The sequence below is a fragment of the Coturnix japonica genome, chromosome 3, assembly GCF_054131305.1.
Source record: "Coturnix japonica strain WE chromosome 3, WE-NBRP24, whole genome shotgun sequence".
Classification (NCBI taxonomy): Eukaryota; Metazoa; Chordata; class Aves; order Galliformes; family Phasianidae; genus Coturnix; species Coturnix japonica.
This window is the reverse complement of record NC_140665.1, coordinates 34,645,433-34,667,470: the sequence shown is the minus strand read 5'-3', so window position 1 is coordinate 34,667,470 and position 22,038 is coordinate 34,645,433. Positions and strand designations below refer to the sequence as shown.

General features: G+C 37.6%; 1 protein-coding gene across 31 annotated transcripts in view; it reads right to left on the bottom strand.

Annotated features, from left to right (window-relative positions):
* Nucleotides 1–1,355: 1,355 nt before the first annotated feature.
* Nucleotides 1,356–22,038, bottom strand: part of CEP170 (centrosomal protein 170) — an 80,610-nt gene continuing 59,927 nt past the window's right edge. For 9 of the 31 annotated variants that reach the window (XM_015857624.3, XM_015857634.3, XM_015857633.3 and 6 more), the window contains 8 exons: nt 19,818–19,868; nt 18,041–18,275; nt 16,685–16,862; nt 15,108–15,275; nt 14,751–14,839; nt 7,730–7,823; nt 6,051–6,102; nt 1,356–3,740 (listed from right to left, as the gene is read on the bottom strand). In XM_015857624.3, coding sequence (XP_015713110.2) covers nt 3,454–3,740; nt 6,051–6,102; nt 7,730–7,823; nt 14,751–14,839; nt 15,108–15,275; nt 16,685–16,862; nt 18,041–18,275; nt 19,818–19,868 — 1,154 coding nt within the window. In that variant the 3' untranslated portion in view covers nt 1,356–3,453. The remainder of the gene's footprint in view (nt 3,741–6,050; nt 6,103–7,729; nt 7,824–14,750; nt 14,840–15,107; nt 15,276–16,684; nt 16,863–18,040; nt 18,276–19,817; nt 19,869–22,038) is intronic. The other 22 variants (XM_015857629.3, XM_085541241.1, XM_085541240.1 and 19 more) reach the window with 10 other exon arrangements.

Genomic DNA, 22,038 nt, shown 5'->3' with positions numbered 1-22,038 from the left:
TTACCCACCTGGAATTCAGTCTTTGGTATGAAGCAGCATTCTCTTTGAAGACTGAAGGAGCAGTTAATTTTGGTACGAAGTACATGCAACTAGTGAAACACCATCTCACTGCTACCAGGCCAGGCACACAGCTTGCGCTCTGCTTCATTTCTGTATGCCATGATTAGATGTGATAGTCCTTAGGAGTATTCATTGGTTGTATCAGTGCAGGCCCTGTAAGGGAGGAAGCTTGCATGTCGAGCAGAATGGTGTGGTGTCCCTTCTGTGCTCTACATGTCAGTCAGCCCAGCTGATGACAAAAGGAAGCAGAGGACTGGAGCAAGCTAGCTGATTGCCCAAAGAGTTTTAAACACCTCTCTGCAGAACCTCTGCCCAAAGTATGCCAGACAGATGAAAGTGCTACAAAGAAAATAAATAACAAACCATAAACGCTTGAGGAAACGAGGATTCGTGCTAGAGTATATTAACCCAGAAGTGCATTTCCTTTACTTTTGCAAATATAAAGGGAAGCTGGCAACAATTGAGGAAATGTGAATAGCAGCAGATGAAGTGGGGGAATATGAAAAAATCATGAGCATCTGGAAAGTCCTTCTCAGTTGCTCAAACCTCACTAAACCAACTGGGCATCCATCAATATCAGTAAAACTCTCCTGCTCCCATACAGCTGAGTGCTATTGAGTGTTACTGTGTGCCAGCAGTACAGGCTTGGTGCCATCACATTGAGGGCAAAAAGGAGAAAGAGGTAAGCAGAAGATCACAGTTAACCACTGCCAAGTCAAAGCAAAGCTCAATAATCTGAAATGTGCAATCTGGCAACAAATTCTGTGAATTTAGCACTAATCTCTTAGTTTTATTCTTGCACGAAGCTAACTACAGCAGAGAAAATGCAGCAGCCTGTAGAAAAGGTCAAAAAAAAAGTCCAAGCTAGGAGAAGAGGGAAAAAAAAGGCATCAGTCTGGAGCCAAATCAGAATGTGCAATAAAGTTGCCCAACATACACAAAGCAATGGGAAAGCAGTCTGGAAAACATCAAATATTGCACCTGGCAGGTATGTTAAAACTCACTTATTTTCATTCCACAAAGGGGAAATGATCACTATTTGGTGACTAAAACTTTGGATTATTTTTGTTTCTAGTTCTGCACACAAATATGAATTCAAATGTGGAAATGAACCCAAGCAGAGGAGATTGAGCCAGCACTGTCAGCATAGATTAAACAAAGCAGCGGTGGCAATAATGCAACCTTTGCAGAAGAAGAGATGTTCATGAGAAGTGCCATTTCCAATTTCAGTACAGGCAGAACAGAATGTAGGAAGACCATACGAACTTCCCAGCTCTGAATTACGTATTTACACATTTTTAAAGTTCCAGAAACACTTTATTTATTTAAAAATGGAGTTGTAAATGCATATAACAAAATAACATACATAATAAATGTAACAAAAATAAATAAGGAGAACATGTTCATATAAAATAAGAACATAGTAATGCAAAATGCTTATTACAGAACAGAAAGGTATAAACGCCTGAAAGAACACAAACAGAATCTTGCATGAAAAGCCTGCACCTCCAAGCCATCCTTGCCATCTCCTACTTCCCACTTGAGTCTGCAGAAAAATTATGTTCCCAAGCACTGAACAAAAGAAGGAATTATGGTGATGGTTTGATACACTCTGTTTCGATACCTAGCTCTAGTTTCTATTTGTTTTTGCCCTTCTGCACCTTCTAAAACTTCTCTTGTAGCCTCTGTAAACTAGTGTAGTTCAGGCTTCCACAGTTAGCTGGAGTAGAGCATCGTTGAGTCATACGTGAAGGCTGTCTGCTTTTAATTCTTTTTTTAAAGAAAATATGAAATCCATTATACAACAGATTAGTGGTTTTGTTTTTACATCTCTACAAAAAAAGTTTTTGCGTTTTTATTAACTGGTCCAACTTTTCCTGACTCCTGAAAGCCTGTACAATGTAAAAGCGTACAGAAAGTAGGTTTCTCTTTTAAACAAACGTCATATAGGATTATTGCTGAAATATTAAAGACCATTTCATAAAAGCTGCAAAACTGTATCTTCAACCTTAATATATAGAGACCGATGCAAACATAGGAAAATTCCAGTCTATTAGTTACATTTAACAGAAATAACATTCCTCCAAATTACAGTGTTCTGGAAATACAAAGTAATTTACTTTTGCTTTTATTATTATTTCCAAATGTTAAGTTACCGGGACAACTTATAAGGAAAATAAGCTTATATAGGAAACTTTAAATAGACTTGCTTTTCAGTGGTGTAAGCAAAATGTCTGTTAGCAGTCTTCTTCCAGAATCCTTTTAAATATGTAAGACAGAGACAGTTTTACTAGCAAGACTACAGGAAAATATACAGAAGCAAATTAAAATCATTTGCTTGGGAGTGCATCTATTGACGAAGGTAAATATGACAATTCTATGCCTGAATTCCTAAACAAAATTTTACATCTCATCATCATTTCAAGAAATAGTCTTTTTTTTTTTTTTTGTCGTTTTTAAAGAAGCTTACGTTGCATTCAAATTGGTGAGAGCCCACTTGCCTGAATATGCTTTAAAATATCCCACGTCTCTGTATGTTTAGATTTGTTCTCTAATTCCAACTAACTTTGGGCAGAGATGAGATACGAGATACTTCTACTTTTATGAACATCAAAAAGACATCTGAAGATCAAAAAGTGCCAAATAATCCTTTCGGAAAGTGTATTAAAACACTGCACTGTTAATACAAGTATGGTATTACCAGTTTTCTATGTACACCGAAACACCGCTGCGGTTAAATGGTATCGATATGTTCACCTACCACTCCCAGCAAATCTTAGTGCAAACATAACACGTGAAGTTCGTAAACCTCAAGACAATGTACGCAGCAACAAGGTTATACAAAACACAGAACTGCTGGAGATTCCCAGCACACGAGAATGAATGCTTTCTGAAATCCGTCTTACCTTTTGCAGTAATGTGTCACTGTAGCCAAAGATAACGTTTCCTATATAAATCATCTAAACCAAAATTGAGCGTAACTGTTCAACAGTTCTGTACAAACTTTAGAGGAGGAGGGCCATTACATAGAGTAGCTTGGCAAAGAGATTTGGGGTTTTGGTAACATTAAATGTTAGACTGCTCACATGGCTTTAAAAAAAAAGTAAATCTGTTAAGGGAAAATGGCCGATATAATAATTTCTTTGCAAAGCGCACAACCACAAAGGGCAAATCTGCCACAATCTGCTTTCCTACACTCTATGCACGTCTTTATGATTTGAAAGGGATTTGTGTGACAAGCAAAGAATTACAGTTAAAGAAAACTGGTTTAATAAAACAACTGCTGTTTGACCAAGCCTTTTGTTTGTTGCCTTTTTATTCATAAAACCAATATTGTGATCTTTCCATTTCTAGACATTCCACACGAAGGGTATCAGTACCAACAGTGAGATGTCATTCATGCCGAGTGGCATCTTCCTCTTCGCCATCTGGGTTAAACCTATTGAAATGGATGCTGAAGTCTGACTCAGATTCAGTGGTCCCCAGTTCAGCTGCAGTAGGGCCGGCAGTGGGGCGGGCAGCCCTCACCTCAGGCTGGCAGTTTGGCTGCACATGGGGACGGGCGCTCTGGGAAACAGGACTGGACTTCTGCTTCGGCTGAGCTGGCACGATGGGGCCGGCAAATCCCAAGTTGCTCAGAGCATCCAAGGTGCCATCGGGGTCAATCATAGCATTAATAGCTAAGCAATTGAGAGAAGATGAAAGGGACAGGGTAGAAACCATAACAAATATTATTTTTTGCACTGACAAAAAATGTTTATTCTTTTCACATATTAGCAACCCTGCCTAGAGTAAAAGCCTACAAACAATCTCACTGGGGCACAGAGGCACACATTTACTGCCTTGATACGCTATCTTAGAGAGGTCTGCTGCTTGCTGGGGGCCCACATCAAGGACATGACAGAGAGGCTGCCAGACCTTGTACATTCCACAGGCTATTGCCTCCTAATGCTGTTTCACATAAGCACCAGGGACACAGATGTCAGCAACCCGAAGAATATCCAGAGGGACTACAAGGAGCTGGGAGCTGCAATGAAGAACTCAGGAGCACAGGCAGTTTGCCCATTAATCCTCCAGGCTAAGGGAATGAGGAGGGAAAGGACCAACATAACTAAGAAAATCAATAAATGGCTAAGGGAGTGGTGCTGTGAACAGGGCTTTGGTTACTTATGTCACGGAACTAATCCAGAGAAATACAGTCTTCTGGGGGAGAATAGGGCTCATCTGTCAAACAAGGGGAACACCATCATTAACAGCAAGCTTTCCAATTTAATCAGAAGGGCTTTAAACTGTTTCTGAGGTGGGGATCCTCAAATCATTGTGCTTTGAGGCTAACAATGGTAATGGATGCCCTGGGCCTGGAGCAGGATCACAGGCCAGTAAGACTGCACTTAAGGTCCAGAATACTGAAACTCTAATTGGTAAATCAGCCTCAAGTGCCTGTACACCAATATGTAGAGCATGGGGAAAAAGCAGGAGTCGCAGGCGTATGCGTGCCTACGGGGTTACGATGTCATCAGAATCACTGAGATGTGGTAGGATGACCCTCGCAACTGGAATGTAAGACCAGATGGGTATAAACTCTTTAGGAAAGACAGGGCAGAAAGGGAGGGAGACTTGCTCTCTATATTGATAACCAACTGGAGCTCCACATGGGGATAGATGAGATGACAGAGAGCGTATGGGTTAGGGTTACAGGGAAGGCAAGGGAAGGAGACATCGTAGTGGGAGTCTGCTACAGGCTGCCTGATCAGGAAGACTCAGTGCATGAGGCACTCTATAAACAGGAGCAGTTTCACATTCACAAAATATGGTTCTCATGGGGAACTTCAAACACCCTGATTTCTGATGGAGGGATAACACAGATGTGCAGCAGAAATCAAAGAGGTTCCTGGAGTGTGTTGATGATAATTTGTTCTTCCCAGCAGTAAATGAACCCATGAGAAAAGGTGCTATGCTGGACCTAGTCTTCATTATTGAAGGGGGCCTGTGAGTAATGCAAAGCTCAAGGGCAGACCTGGCTGTAGTGACCTTACAGCGGCCTTCCAGTACCTGAAGGGGGCCTACAGGAAAGTTGTGGAGGGACTTTTTATGAGGGGAAATGGTTTTGAACAGGAAGAGTGTAGTTTTAGATTAATATCAGAAAGAAATTATTTGCTGTGAGGGTGGTAAGACACTGGAATGGGTTGCCGTATGAGGCTGTGAACACGCCCTCCCTGGAAGCATTCAAGGCCAGGCTGGATGGGACTCTGAGCAACCTGGTCTACAGGGAGATGCCCCTGCCAATAGCAGGGAGGTTCTAACTAGATGATTTTAAAGGTCCCTTCCAACCCAAACCACTCTACAATTCAAGGATCAGTGTCCTTCACTTCAGGGCTAATCAAAAGTTAAAGCATACTGCTGAGGGCTTTAGCTGAATGCCCCTTGAATACTGACAGGCATGTGTCACCAACCACCTTGCTAGGAATCCTGTTCACAATGATTTACTGCTCTCACAGTAGACAAAGTTTTCCTAATGCCCAGACAGAACCTCCTCTGGAATAGCTCTGTGCCACTCCTGTGTGTCCTGACATCAGTTTCCGGGGAGAAAAGATCAGTGCCTCCTTTTTAAAATATTCTCAATTTTTAAACTGATGTTGATAAATGCAATCCATGTCTAAATTAATGTCACAAGGATTTGCTATCACCTGCTCTTCCAAGTTTACCCACAAAATCGTGTCTATTAAGGAAGTTTCATGAATAATTATTTTGGGATTCTCTGGACTACTTCATTTTAAGTTAAGCCTTTTCCCACCCATGTAAAAATACATCAGTATTCTGTTTTAATATAATGAATTCAGGGCTGTTTCTTAACTAGAATTTATGGTATATATTTATTTATTTATTTATTTATTTATATATAATTTATATATAAATTTATATATATATATTGTTTCCAAGAAATTGGAAACAGACAGCAACAATAGAGAAGAGTGAAAAAGGATCTGTACCTTGGAGCTGCTTCTCAACTCGTTTCAGTTCCTGTAAGATTGATGATATTTCCTAGGAAAGAAAGAGATATTCCAAAGTTCAAGGACTTACTTCATTAAGGAAAAAGACATTCAAGCTGTGCATCAGTAGCAAATAAGTTCCCTCCCCAAATTCTGATATATGATATTTGTGTTATCCCTGTTTGCATTGAAAACACCTTGTTGTGACCATGCTGTTTACAGCACGGGTCCCAGTGCTTAGGATGGCCCTCTTACAAATAAAGAGTCCTTCTTGATTGCTCAACTTCCCAAATCAAAAATGGCTCATTTTACCCCCTTACTTATTTGCCTACACTAATTTTCTCAAGCACTGACCAACAGACATCACAGTAGTATTGAAGCAAGGCAAACTGAGAGCAAACTTTCAAAGAAAAGTTACAGTATAAAACCAATATCAATGGGGCAGACATGCTGATTCATAACCATGTTTAGATGCGCAGCAAGATGACTGAGATTTTGTCTTCAGTCATTGGGCCACTGCGAGAGCCTGCACTGTGCCAGCACTGAGTCCTTAGCACTCATTTGCCTTGGAATGCCCTCTGAGCTATGCTGCTTGCTAACACTGTCATAGCCATAGCAATGCAGTCATCAAGGCTACAATGTGATCTAAAAGGTGGTGCAGTTAATAAGTATGTAAATCCTACAGCTGAAAGATCTTGCATTGAGAATACTGCTAATTTGACTGCTGAGAAGAGCTACCAGTAGGGTCCTCATAAGCAGAGAATTTCTGTGGGTGGCAAAGAAATGGATTATACTGGATTTTACAAAGCCATTATCTTTAAGCAGATTCCTCATCTGAGCTGGAAATAAATGTCCCAAGGTCAGAGCAAACATCAACTGGAATTGTCCTCTGGTAACTCCTTGTAAGTTTTTGTAGTTAAAAAAAAATCCAAATGCTGCTTTAGAATGGATTTGAATGATACATACAAAACTAAGCTGAAACTTGAAAATGAGTGCATAGATCAAGCAGTTTTAAACAACGTGAGATACTTTAATGCACTGTGGAAAAAAAAAATTGCAAAAAGCAAATCCTCACAAAAGCCAAAACATACTGGGAAATAACACATGCTCCATTCCTTCATACTGCCACAAAGTCCAGTCACGAAGCGGCTCTAATTAGGCACAGCCAGAATGCTACATGAACTCAACCTGTAGTTGGTACGCTACAGTTGTTACTTCAGAACAATATTAACACAGATGGAAGAGTGCTTTTATTACAGCATACCTACAGATTTATTTCATTCCCATATAATATATTTCTTTAAATATGAGAGAACAGTAGGTAAAATAGCATTAAAAACGTGAAACAACTTTATTTGAAAGAAACCAACAATCAAACCGAAGGTCAGTACCACCTTTTAAATGCTGGTGCTCAATGGAGCCTGCATACAGTTTGTATGCCTTTTAGGTTATTCTTTACCTGAGAAATTCCTTAGGAGGAATTAGGAGTTACTTAGGAGTGGTTCTGTCTAAGACAGTCTTAGTAATAATTAAATTCTTTATTGAAATAGATACTGTCAAAGTAAAATCTTATACAGGTGTTAGCAACAGCAGTGAAAATAGCACTTTCTTCTACATACAACTGAGAAATTAGGTAAGAAAAAGGCTCATTCTACCCCAGAAAAGATAATTATTCATACCATACTTGATGTTTTCACAATAGGAACTTCACTTTCTGCTCGTAACTTGTTCTCAATTTCATCCCAATTTCTGTCTTTGTCCTTAAATAATATTCTGAAAGAAGGAAAGACAAGAATAGTATGTTCAGAAGTAAACAAATGAAAACATAAAGATCAGACACAGATACAAGAAAGTAACATAGGGAGCACTAAATTAATCTGAAATCTAAAACAGTGAGAACAGACAGAAACCCAGGTTTGAATTTTCAGGTTAGCAAACAAAGGTTCAGCAGCATTGTTTATATTTACAATAAAATGCCAGCTGTGTAGCTAAATACTTGCTTACGGTGTCGAAAAGTTACACTTCATTCTTTCCTTCAGCACCAAGATTTATTTACTTCTTAATCCAACTATTTAATAGTAGAATTCCCTGTTAAAGTTGTGTTTTACAATATCTCCAAAATACACATTTGTATTTTACATATTTGTATTTTATATTAATTTGGTGACAAAGAATAAAAATCCATCCTGTAGGATATATTTTTTTTCCAATGCTGGAGTATCACTCATACTACATGATTCCCAGGAAGTTTTTTGCTTGCTTGATTACGCTTTGCTTCCCTGCAAATAAATATCTTTCTGTGAAATTGAAGTATCATAAAAATAATTTAAATTGTGTATAATTACACTATTGAATGCATGGAATCTGTGAATATTGATGGATATTGGGATTTTCTTTTCCTTATTTTAAGTGATGCCAAAATAATATTGGAGGTTTATATTCTAAATACCTTTCTTCTTCAATTGCAGTAATTAGGTATTAACTCCAGTTGGAAATGTAACTAGCCAACATTAATGGTATTTAAGACTTCTAAGTATGAGGACAGCAGCACTACTACTGCTAAGCAAACAAAGACTGCTAAGCAAACAAGAAAACCATTTTAACACCATAACATAACAGCAGTAGCTTTTAAAGGAATCACTGCTATTGGTGGGACCTTGAGGAAATAACTTTTTAAGGGGGAAATTCATGATACTTCGCATCTCAGAGGCTTTATTTAGCAGTAAACACTGTGAGTAGAAACATATAGAAATTATGTTGACATTGTTTGCTTTTCCATCTACCTTGTTCATATTAGACTAAAACACTCAGTATATTCATATATGTGATTAATGCCTTTATGTGGTGCTTTCAACCTTCCCATCATTCAGAGATGATATTACTTATCGAAAATTCTAAATATTTAACATTTCAGACGTTATTTTATTAGAATGAAGAAAAAAAAAAAGCAAAAATCCTTACAATTTATTCAAAATGTTATTATTCCCACTATACAGTAGGCTGGTCAATTTGCTTTCCCTATAATTTTAGGAAGCCTACTTTATATTTTCAACATTTTTTTTTCCAATTCTGCTTTTAATACATGCTAACCTCCAGTGAGTAGCATCACTGTCTCCTTTCCTCTTCCTCCTTGTAACCACACTCGTTATATAAGAAGAACGTATTTTATAAATGACTGCCTGCTTCTGCTCTTGCCTTTCCCAGTCTTACTTTATGTGGCAAATCTGCCTAACCATTCTTATTTGGTTGTGTTTTGTCCCTGTTTCTCTTTTACTGCATACTGCAGGATGTGCAGACAACTGCAGAGAGAGATGAATGGTGCTTGCACTGAGCAGATTGCCTTGCCTAGATTTTGCTTGACTGCACAGGTTCTTACCTGCTTGCTGTAAGGCAGCCAGTAATACATCATTTGCATTGTACAGTACAAATAAAACTCTAAAGGCCTCGTCACTGAAATACATACACACACACACAGAATCACACAGAATTACCCGGGTTGGAAGGGACCTCAAGGATCATGTAGTTCCAACCCCCCTGCCTAGCAGGGCCACCAAACATACACCTTTACTAGATCAGGTTGCCCAGGGCCCCGTCCAACCTGGCCTTGAACACCTCCAAGGACGGGGCATCCACAACCTCACTGGGCAGCCTGTTCCAGGACCTAACCACTCTTCTAGTAAAGAACTTTCCCCTAACATCCAACCTAAATCTTCCCTCCTTCAACTTAAAACCATTTCCCCTAGTCCTGCTATTATCAGCCCTTTCGAAGAGTTTACTCCCTTCCTGGGAGTAAGTTCCCTTCAGATATTGAAAGGCTGCAATGAGGTCACCCCGCAACCTTCTCTTCTCCAGGCTGAACAAACCCAACTCCCTCAGCCTGTCCTCATAGGGGAGGTGCTCCAGCCCCCTGATCATCTTTGTGGCCCTCCTCTGGACCCTTTCCAAAATACATCTCTTCACTTCATCATCCCCCAAAAATCCTGCAAAGTTGTGTGTTATATACAGATAGAAAAGGAAAAAAACAAACAAACAAACAAACAAAAAAAAACCAAACCCAAAAATATAAAAAAACCCCATATCTGCTTCCTGCGAAGTCACCAGAGTAATTCATTAGCAAAGAACTGGATGTAAGATACATAGCAAGAATACCACAGAATTTTCCATTACAATGTCATTTTGTGTATACTAGAGGGTAAAAACAAAACTGATTAAACACAGCAATGAATACAAGTAAATTATAAAAAGGAGCTTAGCCACAGTCAAACTACGGACTTATCCTGAAGATAACCAGAACTAAAGAGGGGATTTTGTGAAATAATTGGGTACTTGAATCTGTTACAAGTTGAACTCAATATACCAGGACCCAGAAAGAAAGAAAAACAGCTTCACCAGTTCTGAGAGAATATAACCCAAGAATAAAGCTCCAATAGCTTCTCTCAATCCTACATCTTAATAAGGTAGGAATGATCATAGAATCAGCATGGACTCTGCTGGCTTCACACAGGACCAGCTGTGACCTCACAAATTCACTGCACAAAGAAAATTTCCCTCTCTCCCTCTGATGAGCAACAAGCCTCTTCCAAAGCTTCACTTTCTAATCTTATCTCCCTTCTGCAGAGGCAGGCTCACAGAAATTGAGTGCAGTCCCACAGAATTAAGCTTTGAAAGAGCAGTCGTCATCCCCCAACTCCTTTTTCTCATCTCCCTTTTGCCTAAGGCAGCCCACCAGAATGGAGACAAGCTGCGTTCCCTTTTAGTCATGGATTTTCCATCAGGCAAAGGGCATTTCCCACACAGAGTTGGGATGGTATGTGGTGCTGCCTGAGAGGTCATTCTGCTCTCATACCACCTATATGAGTCCTAGGCCTGTAACATTAGTGCTCACAGACCTGCCGCCCAGCTCCAGACAGCAGGTGATGCTCTGAGCCGTGTGCCTGGGCAGGCTGGTGGCAGCACAACGCCACTTCCCTGAGCCGCCATGGCGCCTGCAGCTGTGGCTGCACAACGGGTGCCCCTGTGCTGACAGAACTCAGTGTCAGAACATTACGTTCAAACTGGAAAACAGAAATGGCAGCTCCAATGAAATGGGGAAGAAGTTAGTCAACCTCCTCTTTTCCTCAGATGCATTTATTTTCATGACTGAGTTCTGCTCATTATAATTTCATTATAATTTCTGACACATCTTCTTGTCAAGAGTGACTGAAAGTATTTACGTTCTTAATACTTCAGCCAAAGCAAAACCGGTATTTTCAGTAAAACTAGCTATTGCAACTAATATATTACAGAAAGAAGCATTCATATTAACAGAAAACATCTATTTGTCCATTTAGACTCAGACAGAAGCGATGTCACTTTCCAGTATATATGGTGGAATCTGTAATCACTGTAAATGTCCCATACTGCCTCCACTCTTGAGAGTGAAGGTTACACCAGTGAACAAAGAAACTTAAGGGAGAACTTCGACAACACAGTCAGGAGCACCGGCATCTCTAAAACTTCCTCATCTCCTTTCAGGGTCAAATACTGTGGAACTGTACACAACCATTGGCTTGACAAATCCTGATTGATTCTCATCATATCCGTTCCGGGCAGAAATTTTAAACAGCTTAGCTCCAGCGAAATAAATAGAAGCATAGCAGCCTATTGACCTTACCACAGAATTTATCTTTGTTCTGATGTACATAACTCACTAAAAAACAATTCTACAACTACTGTGTTTTTCTATTTCAAAATACCAATGACATCATGGAAAATGTCATATTACTCAAATCCATTCTGAGTAACAGGTAAAGAAAGCTTTAATCACAGCTCTGAAGAATATGCTAAAGGAAGTTCTCCAATGAACATATTTTTATGGAAATACGTAATGCTATTCTCTTTAAAATGTACATACAATGTTTATACATATCCTCATATGTATCTTATCATAATCATAGCATTGTTGCATTAATTACAATGTAGTATCACACACCCAGAAAGTTTAGCTAAAAAATGTAAGATGATATTACTGTTTCTCAGAATGCATTTGCATACGTAAATTTGTTTAAATTCATTGTACTGTACTCACAGATTTTGTATTAAATAAACTACAACTGTACTGGCAAAATACTTACAGATCACAAACTTCTAACAATTGGGAAAAATCAGGATGACAAAAAAAAAGAGTAGAGCATCTACCATCTACTGCTTTATGGTATTTTAAGATACATATCATCCTACAAGCCTACCATAAAAAAGTCAGTCAATAAGTAAGATTCTTGTTCCGATGATGCAGCTTTAAAAGGAAAAAAAAATATACTGGTAAGCAGGGCTCCTTCTGGATATCACTGAATTTTCCCAAAGAATTACATGGAAGACAAACAATTACATAATACTTTTGTAAGGTTTCTATTTGCAGTATTTTAAAATGTCTTCTAGAAAGACTTTCAAAGAATGATCAGACTTCATTATCTCTTCACATGTGTTATTTGCTCATTTTTTGAGATGAGCTATTGAAGTAAATGCTATAGTGTGCTCAAAGGTAGTTTAGTATTGAATAAGTTGTGAATTTCTACATAATTTATAATAAGTTCTGCATTATAAAGTAAAATTCTCAATTTGACACAGTTCTGTGGTTTATCCAGGCAGGTGGCTCAGCCACACAGCCATGTGTTCACTCCCCACTCCCAGTGTAATGGGGGAGAGAATTGGGGGGGGAAAAAAAGAAGCAGTATATCTTTATCTATATCTATATCTAATCTAACTATATCTATATCTATATCTATCTAATATCAACTCACAGGTTGAGCTAAAAACTATTTACCAAGGGAAAAATAGGAAAAGAGAAATAATAGCAATGACAATAATATATACATGACATACATATTTACAAAACAAGAGATACACAACAATTGCTCACTGCCTGCTGATCAATGACCAACCAGTCCCGTGCCCTACCTAGCCAACCCTACCACCCTTTGTAACGTGGTGTAATATGGTGTGGAATATCAGTTTGGTTAGCTGTCCTGGTTCAGTCTCCTCCCTGCTTTTTGTGCACATCTCCCGCAGTTTCGTTACTAGCAAGACAACATGATAGGCTGAAACAGCCTTGGATCTGCACAGCACTGCTCAGCAGCAACCACAACATTGGTCTCTTATCAACACTGTTTTTCTCCAAAAGCTAATATGTAGCAGCAGAGCAGAAACTATGAAGAAAATCAATTCTGTGGGAGCTGAAACCAGGAGGATATCAGCTTCTTACACTATCCTGCCAATGAGAGAGCTAGGGCTACATGAGTACCTGGGAGGGGACAGAACCAAGATACAGAGTTTCTGACAGCAACTATATTTTGAACCTACATTTCAAAAATTCATTTCCATCTGAAATTGATATAGCAAAAGATATTTACGTATTTTTCTTAAAGATGTCTAGATAAATAACATCATACATAAAATCATGTGTTTTGAGAAAACCAAGGAGTGATTTCCAGCATTATCATCCTGCAGGCTCAAAATGGAAACTTGGAAAAAGAACCAAGACAAATGTCAGTCTGTAAACACATTGTGAGATGGTGGCAATACACCATGCTCACAAATGTTACCGGTAACCACTGGTAAAAATAGAACAGACTTATGAATAAACAGAATAGAAATCATAAGAATGGGCTCTTTTAAAAACTTGATCCTTCAGTGACACTGATCCTACCAGAAATAGTAGTGCCAGAAGTGGCAGATAACCATTCTTATGAAATTATAATCTTTTTTTTTTTTTTTTAAAATCCTTATTTTTATGGTCAAGCCTTTTTCTGTACCCCCATGAGATTACAACATACAGATATATGAGCATTTTGCTTGTTTTAGTACTTTCATCACACTATATAAAGAATTACATTTGTGATTTGGTGATTAATTGGTCACCCATCCAGAATTTCAATATGGGACACTTTCAAGCCAAACTGATCAATTAAATACCCAGCATGTCCTCACATTTAAAAGATTTGCACTAAGTTCAGCCAAGTGTCTTTTCTTTTTAATATACACTATTTTTAAATTATTAGCTACAGTGAGACATGAAGGAAGGACATGTAAATTAAACAACACTGAACTCTGCATTTACAATTTTCATTTCCTCTTGTCAACTAAAATGGTCACCAAATGTTACTGTAGTTAAATGCAGCTGTTGATAGAGAAACAAGTTATCATTTTTGATAAGTCTGGACTTTCTGTTAGCTACTATGACATTTTTGGCAGGAATCTAGCTATCTAAACAAGACTTTGTAATTAAAAGCAACAGATGTCATCATCTGTTAGTTATTGTCTCCCGAGTAAGTTCTTTTTCAGAGGGATTTAATGAAACTGCTTTTGTCTCTCCAATTGTTCTTCTTCCTAAAATGGCAGATCTCTACATCAGGTTGGCAAATAGACAATTCAGTAAAATTTTAACCTTATTTTTTAAGTAAGGGAGTTTTATGAGGCTTGAGCAGAAGCAGTGCAGATTTTGTACAGCATTTCCATGCTTTGGAACAGCTCTTCTGCTGGAAATATGTTGGATATTATCCTATCCATACAAACTTTGATGATATTTATCTTCATATAATAGGAAACACGCGCAAATAATGGTGGGTTTGCTCTATTTGAATTGCACATATCTCCTAAAAGCAGGGAGGTCAACGTGAGCAGGACATTTTCAGAAATAGCAATAACTTTAAAAAGAAAACTCACTTGATTTTACCAGCTGTTTTGTCAATGGATTGTCTTATCTTGCGAGAAAACTGGAAGACTGAGGACAACAGCAAACTATCCCCCATAACCTGGAATAAGTTTTAAATAGAATTAAACAAACAATTCCATACATTTTCCATTTTTTTAACCTTAAAAAAAATATTACTTGCATTCTAATTAGTATCCTATGTAATCATACTAAAACATTTTGCACATTAAATAGCAAATATTTTTTTCCAGGATTAATGCTACCTGCTACAGGTAGGAAAGAAAGGATAGTGCAGAATGCTAAGCAGAGAGATGATAATGGAAAACTGAAATAGATACATTACTTAGAGAAATTCCTTTTGAACTTACTTCATCTCTGCTCCAAGTCCTTCTTCGGGTAATTTTTGGGGGATCCATAACATCTGGTAGCTGAGGTCTGGCTTCGTGAGGCTGACCGTTCCCCTCTGGTGGTTTGGCATGCACTAGTGGAGGGATTTTTCTAAAATTGAGACTTTCATCAAATACTCGGTCAACCAACTGGAGAGCGAAAGAAAAACGCAGTTTATTAAACCAATGGGATATGTGTCAAATGAGACTAATTTTTTTTTATTTTTTATTTTTTCCCCTTTTTAAACAGCTAAGAAGAAGCTTATGAAATAAAATGCACTTTGTTGTCTTCTGTAGTATAACCTGGTGCCACATTCAAATATAGCAATACCTTGTTAAAATTAACATCTTTTTTTCAAAGAGCAGATCTACGTGGCAACAGAAATAAGGTTACCCCATAGAAATTTTGCTTACATACAAGTAACTTGGATAACCTAAAAACTGGTACCAGAAATTGATTCCTTCAGTAAAGGAATATATATGTGAGATTAGATACAGTGCAATCAAATTTAGATCTTTCCCAATTAGTCATAGAGCTACAGAAACACCTGTGCCTACTTAAAGGCAATACTGCCACCTGCAGTAGCACGTACAACAGTACAGCATTTTTTAAAGAAAATAAACAGTAGTACAAAAATCAGAGCGATCTGACTAAATCTCAGAAAACGAGTACTACTTGCTGAAGTTTAGCTATCAACCAATGAGAACTGAAGATAAATTCTGCCTGAATGTAGTTATAATTTTCTCTGAGTACACAACTCAAAAGTTTCTTGTCACTGTTTATATCTTTTTTTCCACAGAAAAAGACAGTATTATACTAAACATGGTCAACTAATCTATTAACCAAACTTTACATACACAAAAATGAATAAACACATTTTGGAAGGAGTAATATGAATTAAAAGATGCAGTAAACATTAGGGTGAATTGTAACATGGAAGAAAGTGATGATTTAAGTTCAGATTAACGTGTAGACCAGCATTAGAACTGTGATGGTTACTAGAAAGTTAGTCAATATATTCAAGCAACAGCACAGCCAATAGAGTCGAAGAAAATAAGAATTAATACAAGCACAATGCAAACTTATTTCAAGGCAGTTTTTACGACGTTATTAGGAAAGAAAATGTGAAGTTATTGTTAGCTGATTGATGGTGCCTATGCATTCCAGTTTTCAGAAGATTTAAGATTACCTGCGAAAAGAGGGGCTTTTTAAAATAGCTACATAAAGTATTGAATGTATACATAATACCTGTGTATGCTACTAGCACTTTTAAATGCACTTAGATACCACCCAAAGTATCTAAGGCTGAGGACAAGAAAGAAACATTAACCATCCTCTCCAATGCTTTGTGGAAAAAAAGAGACAGACAGATAGTATGCATTTGTGTGGTACTTTTTACAATCTGTGTTAACAGAATCATTTCTGCGTAGTTTATCAGAATGTAAAAGAACTTCAAATTAAAAATGAAGGTAGAGATCATGCATACAGGTTGGGTGGAAATAACTAAAAAAGGCTATGCAAAATGCTAAAAGCAAAAGAAATAAAGAAAAGAAAGAACCTTATGCATTTCTCCATGAAGATCTCCTACCTCTTCTCTAGTGTCTATGGCAGAGCCAGGGGTGGTGGCAGCAGTGCTTACTGTGGTACTGGGGGCAGTGCCTGATGAAGTCACTGAATCTATTTCTCCTGCTACATCGTTGATTTCCCGTGCGATGAGAGCCAGATCTTGACTGATCCTGGTAATAAAGACAGCATTACACTCTTGTAGACAAGTACAAACACAGCAGTAGAGTCCAGCCTGCCACCTTTCAGATGACGTTCCAGTTTTTGATGGTAGCTGTGTTATGAGGAGTGCGCTTTTCAGAACAGAAAGTGGATACACAGAAATACAACAGGAAATTCTTGACTGAAGCTCTTAATAATGTGCCTTAATAGAATAAGGTGGTAGAAAGCAACCTCAAGAGAATATTCTTGTTTTCTTCCTAGGATTCCCAGGCAGAGATGTGTACAACACATTTAGGTCCAACAGAGGAAGCACTGGAAATACTGTGAAAATACTGCACAGATGTCCCACGTAGACACCTTTAATTTATATTTCAGTTTATCTACTTAAAAGAACTTCAACAAGACCTCTTATTATCCAGCAGCCTTGAGGCTTGCTCAGATTGAACTGCTTACATGTCTAAAATTCATGACCAATACCTTAAATCCCCAAATTTAAATGAGAAAACCTTGCCATTTAGAAATGCAAATGTATGATAGCACTATATAAATACATTGAACTTCTTAGCTGAAGGTTCCATCAAATATACCATTAGCAACCAACATTTCCACACAAAGTTCCTCTGCAAGTCCTATTAATGCAACCAGAAGTTGCATTCTGGGGTCTGGAAAAGACCTTAAAGATAATCAAGTCCAACCGTGTTCCAACCGCACCACCCTAACAACCCTCAGCTAAATGATGTCCCTGAGCACCACATCCAAACAGTTTTTAAACACATCCAGGGATGGTGATTCAACCACCTCCCCAGGGAGCCTACTTCAGTGCATAACAACCCTTTCTGTAAAGAAGTTTTTCCTAATATCCAACCGAAATTTATCCTTCTGCAACTTGAGGCCATTTCCCCTCACCCTGTCACTTGTCACCAGTGAGAAGAGACTAACCCCGCTCTCACTGTAAGCACCTTTGTAAGTCAGAAATAATCATCATATTCCATTACAAATATATGTGCTGGTAACACAAATGCTCTGCCAGTATCTCCTAAGAGGAATTTAAAACCACCCATTCAGTTAGAGAACCAAAACTAAGTAGAGTGATACAGATAATCTACCAGCTTACTTTCTCCTACATATGTACCATACAACTGGCTGGGTACAAATCTTTGTCATTTTGGTGGTGCTCCTTGAAACCAACCTTGCTATTTCTTCTCGGTGAGCAGTCCAATCACGTATGTAATCTTCCTGTTCTTTTATTCTGTGCTTGAAAGCATTGCTACTTTGAGTTGCTGTCCCCGTGCTCTGCAGTCGTGTGGTTTTCAGGGCTGGAGAGGTACGTAGACGGGTATGTTTAGGGGAATTACGGTTTGATCCGAATTCATCTTCTGAGGTGGAAGCATAATCTGTAGGAAAGCGCCTCCATCTTGCACTTACTAAATTAGTTTAATCATTAAAAAAGAATTATTATCTTTTGTAAGGAAAAAAACAAAATTATTTCAGTATTTTCATAAAAATACACAACTACTAATTGCCAATCCCCAGATATCTTACAGAAAGCTTTTTTTTTACTACATCTTAAAAAGAAAGCTACAGAAATTGTGTTAAATAATACTAATAAAACATAAATTAGATGCTCTTTGTATAATGATGAGTGAAATAACATGTAAAAGCCAGTAACTGTGCATGAGCTCAAGCAAACGTTATTAAAAAGAGGGGCCCAATTCATTAACATTTAAGTATATAATCAGCTTGCACTTTTTCTGCAGATTTTTTTTCCCATAAAGTTTCATTTAAGGTTTAAGTAGTGCACCAAAAAAAAAAAAAGACATGAAAGAAGGACTGAGCTGGCACCAAGCCTAGAACGCATGCTTACGTAAGGAAAGTATAAAAACCTTAGAAGATACAATTTAGCATAGATAAAAATACATCTAAAACTGTGCCATAAAAATCAGCAGGCAGATCTCCAGAAACCTTAGAGCAAAATGCATGTAACTTTTCTCGTACGTAGCATGGCCATATTGCTGCAGACAGACTGAAGTAGAAGAGAACTGGAATTAAGTAGGAAGCTTTCTTCCCTCTAGGAATTAGTCAAGTCCAAAAAGTGTATTTCAGACATACTGTCCTCAAACATTTCCAGCAGGGAGAGAGATCACTCTAGTGTAAAGGAATGCTCATCACTGTGACCTGCTGAAGTCTCGCAGGGGATTTAATCCCCTAAACTCACTGATATCCATGAGGATCTATAATTACCGTAGACATTTTGTAAAGTGTGTGATCACCTTTTGGTAATTTAAAATAACAGATTTGATTTATTTGTAGTGGTTTTAAGATACCATAAAAAGAGGCAGCATAGTAAAAATGAAGTTTTGGAGAGTCATTATTAATTGTGAAACCATTTGTGGAATGCCTTGAATGATTATAATGCTTATAATATGACATCAATGTCATAAGCTTGCACCCCTTCCCTCATGTAAAGAATCAATTTTTTAATTGCTAATAACACAAACATTCTTGTGCAATTTTCCCAGGTTTAAATGTGGGCTTCAATTTGTGTCCAGCTCTACAATTTATTTATTATTTAATTATTATTATTCTAACTTTACTGAAAGAAAAAGATCTTCCCATTTACTTACTGCATTCCTTTTAGGGGGTTTCAAGTTTGTTTTGATTAGGGAAATAGAACATAAGCAGAAAAAGCACATTTCCCCACCAATAGCATGCAAGCAACTTGTGACTGAAGTCCAAAGAGATTCATGAGTTGGGCCCACATTTCATTATCAATTTTTGTTTAAATATTTTGTCTGAATTGCAATGAAATGCATCAAAATAAATATAAAATTGATCATAAAATCTCTCAAGTGAGCTAGTCCAGTAACTCAGCACTGTACAATGAGCATATGTAGTCATATATTCAAAAACTAAAGATTGAATGAGAAGTGAAATATCAGAAACAGATTTGATTTCTAGTACTCTACCACTGTAAGTTTCAACATCAGGATCTGGGTCTGGGAGAAGCTTGGGTTTCTCTGTGTACAAAATAGTGTTTTATCATGTTAATTTGCATTAAAACATTCAGATAAGAATCATTTGCTTAAATAAAATCTATTGATGAGATCAGTATTAATTCCTCTTTTTCCACACAGCACTGACTTGCACTTTTTAGAAAAAATTCTTAAATTACACATTCATTCAAAAAAGAACTTTGCAAAAGCCTAAACATTCCAGAGAGACCATGTAATTGAAATAACATCAATAGCAGCTGTCTACATAGTGTGACAAAACCAATCTTAATAATTTATTATTATGATTGTTTTAATGTGGGAAAATTGTTAACAGCTGACAAATCTTGTTGGTGACTACTGCATGAAAACAGTGTGCTGACAACATCGTAATTTGGCAAATAACTTTGTGATCTTACTTTCAAGATTTGGGGACAGATATCAAAATACCCTATACCAATCCCTACTCCTTATCCCTTCCCTATCTCTTATCCCATCAGTTCTCATTGATGCATTGCCTTCTCAGACATTGCCTGTATCAAAGATCCTGACACCTGGTCCCCAGCACTGCAAAAATGATAAAGGTCAGATAAGGGTCGTTTTCTCTCCACGCTCCAACCCTTTTCTTTTTCTTTCAGGGATACCTCAGCAACTTAGACAAACCTATCTGCTAATTATTTGCAATGACAGCTCAGTCAGAAAGCTGGCAGCGCTACCAACACCAGCTGCTCACCAAGGTCTCCCTGCTTTAAAACAATGCAGAATTTTACAGTTGCAGTTGGCATTCATGCACTAAGTCTGTCCCCACAACTCTTTCTCCCCAACATGTGGCTCTTCCTGTAACACCATCTGCAATTTTCCTCCACAAATCTGTCTTCCAAGATTTTACTGATCACCCTATTTTTTGATGATTGAGTGCCTTGATTAAATCTTTCATTGCTTGTGCTATACACAGAATGATTAATTTTGGTTTGGTTTTTCCCAGGGCTCTCAGTTATCCTGCTTCCTGCTATGGGAACACCCCGGCAAATACTTCAATGATGATAATTCTCATCCAAGACACTCCATTTATCTGCTTGCCCTTCCATTTAAAAGCAAGCAATGTTTTTCTGTATGAAGGCTTTAAAAAGTTTCTGGAAACTACAGACTTGCTCACAGCTCTGACAATTTTAATGCTAATACCTCACAATTCATCCATATATACACAAAGTAGTTAAAAAAATCCAATCAGTGAAGTCTTTTTCTCCCCACTTTTGCAGGCACTTACGTCTGAACATTGAGAGATTTGCAAAATGTGAAAATAATTTTCTCTTAATTAGACTGAATCTAAGAAGCATGATTCCAATACCAATATTTTCATGATTTACAGTGCTGTAATGCTAACTGCTCTGATGCAGGCAACAATCTTAACACTTCAATCACAACTAATGCACTGGTTAAAAAACAAAAACAAAAAACAAAACCCAAAGAACTAATTTCCTGGTAATAGTAAAGCATTTTCCAGTATTTCTTGGTACAGGCAAACAAGACAATAAACAATAATTATGCTTGAATCAAATCTGCCTGGAGGCAAATACACTCAAACACTTTGAGGTACTTTTGCCAGACATTTTGTTAGTAAGTTTAAGAGCACAACAAAAAAATTAAGTGAATTGTTGACATTTCTAGAAACAAAATTATGTTTTTTGGATCTAAAATCTGCTGCTGCATTACATTTGTATATACTGCACACAAATAATACATTCAAATTAAACATTTTATTTAAAATGGGGAAAATGAGAGTGTTGTTATTAGTAACTTGAGATGTTATCATCATCTTAAAAATGCCAATGAGAAAATGGAGTTGAGACATGTGTAGGCGGCACATCTATGACATACAAGAAACAGAAGGGTTGTAGGAAATATACCTAAATAAATAAATAAGCATATTCTAAATAGGAGGCGGTGCATTGCAAATATAATCTCAGTGGAAACACTCAGCACAGGAATTAAGAAAGTTATTGTGATTTATCTTTTTCTTAGATTGCTCATTGGCTTCAAATACAGTCAATGGCAATTCAAAAAGCAAGGAGTCACCAATTAAAAATATCCATTTCATGTGGTAGATATCACTTAGAATCACCACATTTCAACTTTGGTTGATTTAATATTTCTGTTGGATAAAAAGCTAGCAGCTTTTCACTCTGTTTGTATTTAA